General features: G+C 34.1%; 1 protein-coding gene across 1 annotated transcript in view; it reads left to right on the top strand.

The window, feature by feature from the left end:
* The first annotated feature begins 305 nt into the window (after positions 1-305).
* The window catches only part of LOC110460340 (dolichyl-diphosphooligosaccharide--protein glycosyltransferase subunit STT3B-like), a 25747-nt gene continuing 18298 nt past the window's right edge, over positions 306-7754 (top strand). The window contains exons 1-6 of the mRNA XM_021513198.1: positions 306-541; positions 3415-3523; positions 3977-4086; positions 4418-4506; positions 6019-6107; positions 6850-6915. Coding sequence (XP_021368873.1) covers positions 372-541; positions 3415-3523; positions 3977-4086; positions 4418-4506; positions 6019-6107; positions 6850-6915 — 633 coding nt within the window. The 5' untranslated portion in view covers positions 306-371. The remainder of the gene's footprint in view (positions 542-3414; positions 3524-3976; positions 4087-4417; positions 4507-6018; positions 6108-6849; positions 6916-7754) is intronic.

Here is a 7754-nt window from a genome sequence, read left to right as displayed (position 1 = left end):
TTCCCCCTCAAAATTTTCAATGATTTAATACATAAATGCATGAATATAATTCCTCCTCAGATTTTTCAATGATTTAATAAAATGATGGTTTGGTGATCCGATTTGGGTACAGTCATCTTAGGCCACATTCGAATTTGGTGTTAAACTGTACCTATTGTAACAATAAAAAAAAATCGGCATTTCTCTCGGGTCTGATTTAGTTTTATATACTAAGGGCGTTTTAATGGTGTGTACCTTTGATGTTTTTCCTTCGAATGATTCAGGTTAAATTATGACTACTTGAAGGTAAAGTCAAAAGGGAAGCCGAACGACCAGGACGCACTTGCTGTAATTTGATTGGCTGACAGCCAGGACGTGGCGAACTGATCAAGATGGTGGACACCGGTGTTAAACCTGACATCCGCTCAATAATGTGGAATCCGGGCGGCTGGCAAAGCCTTTTAACCATCGTTATTTTATCTTTGGCATGGCTCGTTGGGTTCAGCTCAAGACTTTTTGCGGTCATTCGTTTTGAAAGCATCATCCACGAATTTGATCCATGGTAAGGTATCTCTGCATTTACCGGCATGAGCGACAAAAATCGTCGTATCACCACGAGTTGTTGAGTGGCATTTCATTTTCATGTCATATTGTAAACCACCCCCATTTATGCATGATATCTCAGGGTTATTTGAGAATAATCAATGGTTTTGACAGCTTAAGAAGCTGCAGTGGTTTCACACTTACCTTGGCGGACCTGTTGCATTAGATGAAGCCAACTTTATACTCGCCTCTTCATCAGCTTCATGATAAATAATGTATATATGAGATTTTAACAACCCATGGTCTCTGTTTTTATCCACATCATTCTTTATTATGTGTGGTGCATTTTTATTACTTAATAAGGTTGCAATGGTCTCTGTTTTATCCACATCATTCTATATTATGTGTGGTGCATCTTTGTTGCAAAATTTGATCTGAACAGATTGTTTTTTTTTATTCAAATAGACATACAATGCAACAGTGTTGTAATCATTGCTGATTACAGAGATCTGGCATGGCTTGAATTGACAGTTAGTATCACATTTTCAAATTGTTCAACAATCTACAGTTTCATGTTTTTCAGTATAACATATGTATCAATATTTATGTTAGCTAGAAATGAATGGTCAATGTTTCCTCAAGATTCAACGATGATGAAGGAAGTTAGCTATAGGTTATAGTTGTGAAATGTAATGTAATTACAGATGCATTACTGAAATAGATCCCAGCGATGTTGCACTAAAGGAAGATATAGTTTCCTTGGGTGTTAGTATAACTCTGTTTATTCTGAACACAGACATAAATAATATGATATCAGATTACCTGCATCTTGTCAAATCATTGTCTGTTCCTTTTTTACAAACTTTTTACTGGAGTGTTGAAACACATTTTTGATATATATGAAATGACAATAGGGAGTACTGAGGCATCTTACCCAAATAGCCAAACCTCTTGGGGCCACCACATGATTTACAGTAGTTCTAGATGTACCTAATTTTAAGTTGCAGTATACACCAACATTGACCAGGAATTTAAATTTGTGACAAAGTTTCCATAATATTTCTAACAGTTTTAGAACACCATATATATCATCAAATATTTATTATGTTTTTTAAGAATAATAGTTAACTTTCTAATCATATTTTTTCAAACTTCAAAGGTAATTTTCCTGAATGAATCAAATAGGATACTGTTAATAGGAAGTAATATAGCTGATGGAATTCCTCTATGACCTTTGATTGGCATGTGCTGCAGGGTGTACACAGTCTGACATTAGAACCGCCACCTTGAGCTGTGCGCACGATGATAGCATTGCCCTAAAGCACGGAAACCAGTTTCAGTAAACTGCATTACATATACGGGTATATATTGCCCAGACCAGAGGGTCATGTCACTGGCCAGTACACATACCCTAGTTTACATATATACATGTACTGTACATGTATTTACATACAAATAAATATATTTTCATTTGTATGTAACGTGCAAGTGATTGAATTGACTAAACGTATGTCTGAGATATTGTACAAGTGTACTTATCAGGGTTTTGGGGAAATTGACCCTGGGATGAAATTGTACATCGACATCAAAAACATTTTTGGAAATATGGATGATCATTCTAATCTTACAAGTTTGCAAGCATGTGTAAACTTAGATTGTTTACTTTTAAGCCTCATATATCTTGATGATAATGAGCATTCTCTCCTTCCTACATATGCCATTTTGGTTAATGCTTCCCTATTTATTTCACTTTCTGTTTATGATCAATCATAGAAATGGTGATGATCATGATCGATCATAGAAATGGTGATAGTTATGATCGATCAATAATTTTGAAGCCATTCTCAACACTAGTCCCACCTAGGCTTGTCTGGCACCATATAGTTTAATTTGTACCCCTCATCAACTCAGCCAGATTTATTATGATTAGCCCACTCACTGTAAATTTCAGATCAGTCATGAGTGAGTGGCAGTCGATATCTACAAGGTTGCCTCCATGTGGGTCAATATCTAAATTGACATATTACCTTAGCCACAATACCTTCCAAGTCACCAGCTACATTTAATAGGCAGGTTAACATAGATTGTAGTATATTATGCACTACTTATCACAACATTGGAAATGTTTATAAACAACCTTTTTAAAGCTTTTGATATTAAAATATGATATAGAAAAAATATGCTTGTCTAGTTTTCTTAGCTTTCATGCCATACTACTGTATTTCATTACTTTGAAAAGTTAAATAACTGGAATTATTTGCAGTTAGTAAGATTGACCTGCATTTTACTGAAAAGTCAGAGTCTCAAAAACCCAATGGAGCCAGTCAGAGCAATATACAATGGCAAATGGTTTAAAATAAAATTAAAATGTGCGTTTTCTTCTTTATTTTATGTGTTTTTTTATAAAAAAAAATGGTTCAACAAATGACTGTCATACCTTGTCTGGCAAGAATATCTAGTTTGCGTTTTCTTCTTATTAAAGATAAGATAAATGAAAGGGCATAAAGAAATGAACGATACATGTATTCGATGCCTAGACTCAGACTTTCTATGTGGGACTCATCAACTTTATGATGAAATGAACCTATATCTCTTAGTAATGGGACTCATCACTATTATGAAAAAAGATGCTCAAGACTTGCCTGAAAAAATAAATATACAAAAAACACTAGGAAAAAATGTCCATTAGTATGATCAGGCTAATCTGGTGGAAGCTGCTGATTTTGATTTGTCTGGTAATATAAGTATCTAGTGTTTAAAAGGTGAAGGTGACATTTAATACTAAAACAGTTTTTATATCATTTTTTTTTTTTTATTAACCTAAGGTTTTTTAAAATCCTATGCTATGATGATGCTTAACAGTTGTTTTTTTTCTATTGTTTTATCATGAAGGTTCAACTATCGTGCCACCCATTACATGGTTGAAAATGGTTTCTACAACTTCCTGAACTGGTTTGATGACCGAGCATGGTATCCACTCGGCAGAATCGTTGGGGGCACGGTAAACACTTACATATGTCATTTCTCCTGTTTCACCAAAATTAAATTCTGATGTCTATGCAGTATCAAAATCCAATGTCGTAGAGATCATATATGTGTCTGAAAGAACTTAAAGTATTGTTTCTCTAGCATCGCTTTTTATTTAGCTAGATTTTAATTTCAGTGTCATATTCTCATTTGGTTATTTCTAAATGAAAACGGTGACCTATTTGTATTATTTCATTATTGTATCAGTTTTACTAAAAATTAAAACAACACCGTCCCACTCTGTGTTATCATGCACCTTCATCAAGTTTAGATATACATGGATATGGATGTGACTGGTCAAAGGTTTCGCTCCCTGTTATTCAAAATAGGATTCCACCATAACCCAAAAGACTGTTCCAGATTTTGATGAACTTTCACAGATATGTTAAACTTACCCTGTCTGTATTATAGCCATGTTTATTTACAGGTGTACCCAGGTTTAATGGTCACTTCAGGAACTATACACTGGTTCCTGAGCATGCTCAACATCCCTGTCCACATCCGAGATATATGTGTGTTTTTAGCGCCTATATTCAGGTTGGTATTAGTTATGTCATCAAAGTCTGGTGTTATTATAATGAACTAATATTTGTTTGTGATTGATGTATTGAAGATAAAACATGTTTCATAATTGTTGTAAAATAAATAAGGTTTGGACATTATATAATGTATATAATTATATAAATAACAGATGCATGTATTCATTTTGAAATTCATTGTTTATATCATCTCATTAGGCCTCAGAAGTTACCAGTGTATTCTTTCCCCCCCATTGCGGTGAAGTGGGGTTTTAAGAGTGTTTGTCTGAAAAATGATCATAGGTCACACGTACCCTGGAAGTTGTATTTGTGTATCATCTGTATTTCAGTGGCTTGACATCATTAGCGGTTTACTTTTTTACCAAAGAAATCTGGAACACAGGTGCTGGCCTGTTTGCTGCCTGTTTCATAGCTATAGGTGAGTATTTACTATGTATAAGATAAACTGTTTGTTGATGAAGGTGTTGTAGAGCATGATATGGACTAGGATAAATATTTTACTTTTTATAATCAGGTAAGAAATGAATCCATCTAATTTGAACAATGGAACTTCATATTTGAAAAAGATGAGCATGCTTTCGTAACACAGTAAAGTTTGAACACACTGTAAAATTTGCATATATAGATATATCATTTTTAATTACAAGCAGATTGATCAGAAGAAAAATATGTCTGCCAGACTTCTAATGAAAATTCTTGTTACTCATTTATTACAGTTGTAATTATATTTTGTTTTGTTTTTGGCAGTATACCATATGTCAGTTGTTTCATCATTTATTTTCAAAATAATTGTTAATGTACAATGACGGCTAAATATAATATACTGTCAGACTGCTATTTAATGAGAACAGCTGCCTTGATGACACTGTTGGCTTTTCACCATTATTATGACTGTATCTACTGTATCACAAATAAAACAAAATTCTATGCAGATATATGTACAATGTTTAAGTATGATGGTGTTTTAACACACTGAAGGTAAACACCTTACTCACTGTATAGAAGGAAAGTTACTAGGGCATTACTTATCACTACTGTGACACCATTGAGCTGTGCAGGTTTTGATTAATATTAATTTAACCTATAATATTAAAGAACCCATTCAGGGTCATTTCCGGTCTCATCAAAGATTTAGAATTAGTTGTTATATTCAAAATCTGGAATAAATGAATAAGGCATATATATATGTGAAATTTCAAATTCATTCAACAACTGGTAGAGGAGATATGGCATAACGAAGAGAGGTATAAACCCACATTTTTCATAATAAAATGTGCAAATATTGTCTATTGTGAGCTATATACATTAAAAATTGGCCATTTTGAAGTAACTAATCACTCTTCACATTTTGAAAGCCTCTGCATGTACCACGAAATAAATATATATAAAATGCTTGAACATTGTCACCAGTGTTCATTCATAAAAAAGAATTTTTGGTTGTCGCATGCAGAGATTTTCATTTCTGCATGCTAACTGTCCAAAAATGCCATACCTTTTGCTATGATGGGGCATCAACACATTCACAATTAAAAAATCTGCACCTGGAAAGATAGCTCCAATCAACCAATATTGTTACAATGTGTTTGTAAAAGAGATTGATAAATAAATGAAGTTGAATTTTTTACTTTTTATGTGGCCGAAAATGACCCATAATACCAAGTCATTTAACTCATTTACCCTAAAGACACGTTTAAACCCTTCCAATTAATTTGGTTTGGTTTGTTTGTGTTTTAAANGCCCCCCCCCCCCCCCCCTTCCAATTCAATGGTTGGAATAGTTCATTATGAAACAGGGGTGAATGAGTTAAGCAATCAAAATGTGGACCCCATAGTTACCGAAAATAAACTGCTGTACAGTATTTTATAGAGGCAAACATTTACTTTGAAACCTGTGATTTCCTTTAAGTTTGGACCTGTCCTCTGTGTTTCAGTCCCAGGATATATCAGTAGGTCTGTAGCAGGCAGTTATGACAACGAGGGTATTGCCATTTTCGCGTTAATGTTCACCTATTACTTATGGGTAAGTACTACAATACTTGTGCTTGTATGTGGAGCTGGAATTGTAATTGATGGAATTTTTGCTCTTTTTATATTGAATATGGAGTGTCTGTGTGTCTGTCTGTCTCTTTGCCACGAGATCATTTGCAGTAAATATCTTTAGACTTTGCTGAAGTTTAGTAACCAATTATAATATACAAAGGCTAAGACAAAGGTCAAAGATGAGCAAAATCTGTGGATTATTAATTATCATACTGCTGTCTGATGGTTTCCGTAGTCAAATATGACCAGATTCTGATAAAATTTGGTTAATATTGATACTGTTCTACGAAAAGTTTGTTTTTTAGCAAAATCTGTCTGTATTATGGAGAACTTGGGAATTTCATTTATTAGTCTTAATTTTTTATGATAATTGGATTATTGGGAAATTTTGAAACAGAGAAAGCCAAGGACAGTATATACTAATGGAACAGCAATTAACAACTAAGTGAAAGGTTTTGGATAAATATAATACGCAAGTCATTTGTTGGTATAAGTAAGGTAGGTATTGTGTAAATAGCATATCCATTTTTGTTGGCACCCAAATACTTCGCGACACCAAATGATGTAATGTGTCCTACACCAGACAATTATCTTTGACAAAAGTCTTGTTGTAATGTCTAGAGGGTAATCGGGTATTACCTGATAGTGTGTCTGTAAATATCTCATAGTTTGTCAATATATTCAGTCCTTGATGGTTTTAACTGTTTTCACGTCTTTTGTAGATAAAATCTGTGAAGACTGGATCTGTTATGTGGTCAACACTGACTGCCCTCTCCTACTTTTACATGGTGAGTGACTCACGTGTCGGGAATTTATCAGGTCTTCTAGGAAATGGACCTGGAGTAAAAATGGAGGGGGGGGGAGTGGGGGAATCATTGACAAAAGTAGGAAAATTGGAAATATTTAAATATTTACATATTGCTAAAACAGAAGGTGTATACATGTATATTATTAAACTCTTTTAAAATGTAGAAAGTGTCAAATTACAATTGTAAGGCCCTTAGATATTTCAATTGGGAATGGTTCTGTTTAAAAGACCTGAACAGCGTGTGCTAGTCTCTACCTGTACCAGGCTATTGGGTAGCACTCGTGTCTCGTGAAAATTAAGGTTTTCTTGTGACTTGAAAAAATATGTGAAATAAGAACATCACAGACTTGCTGCCAACTAATATTTATAGAAATTGTTTGGACTACTATTGATCAGTGAGTGGCATAAACTAAAACCCTGTAACGTTTTGGAACAGAGGTTTGAAATAAGTGCAAGAAAGTGTGTTAAATGTAGGGCACTCAACATAAAGTCTTTACTATCCTACTGCTCCTGAATAGTTGATCTAAAGTCTTTACTATCCTACTGCTCCTGAATAGTTGATCTAAAGTCTTTACTATCCTACTGGTCCTGAATAGTTGATCTAAAGTCTTTACTATCCTACTGGTCCTGAATAGTTGATCTAAAGTCTTTACTATCCTACTGGTCCTGAATAGTTGATCTAAAGTCTTTACTATCCTACTGGTCCTGAATAGTTGATCTAAAGTCTTTACTATCCTACTGGTCCTGAATAGTTGATCTAAAGTCTTTACTATCCTACTGGTCCTGAATAGTTGATCTAAAGTCTTTACTATCCTACTG

Source organism: Mizuhopecten yessoensis, unplaced genomic scaffold, assembly GCF_002113885.1.
Source record: "Mizuhopecten yessoensis strain PY_sf001 unplaced genomic scaffold, ASM211388v2 scaffold10359, whole genome shotgun sequence".
Lineage (NCBI taxonomy): Eukaryota > Metazoa > Mollusca > Bivalvia > Pectinida > Pectinidae > Mizuhopecten > Mizuhopecten yessoensis.
The sequence above is the reverse complement of the archived record's forward strand: the minus strand, read 5'-3'. Positions and strand labels throughout refer to the sequence as shown.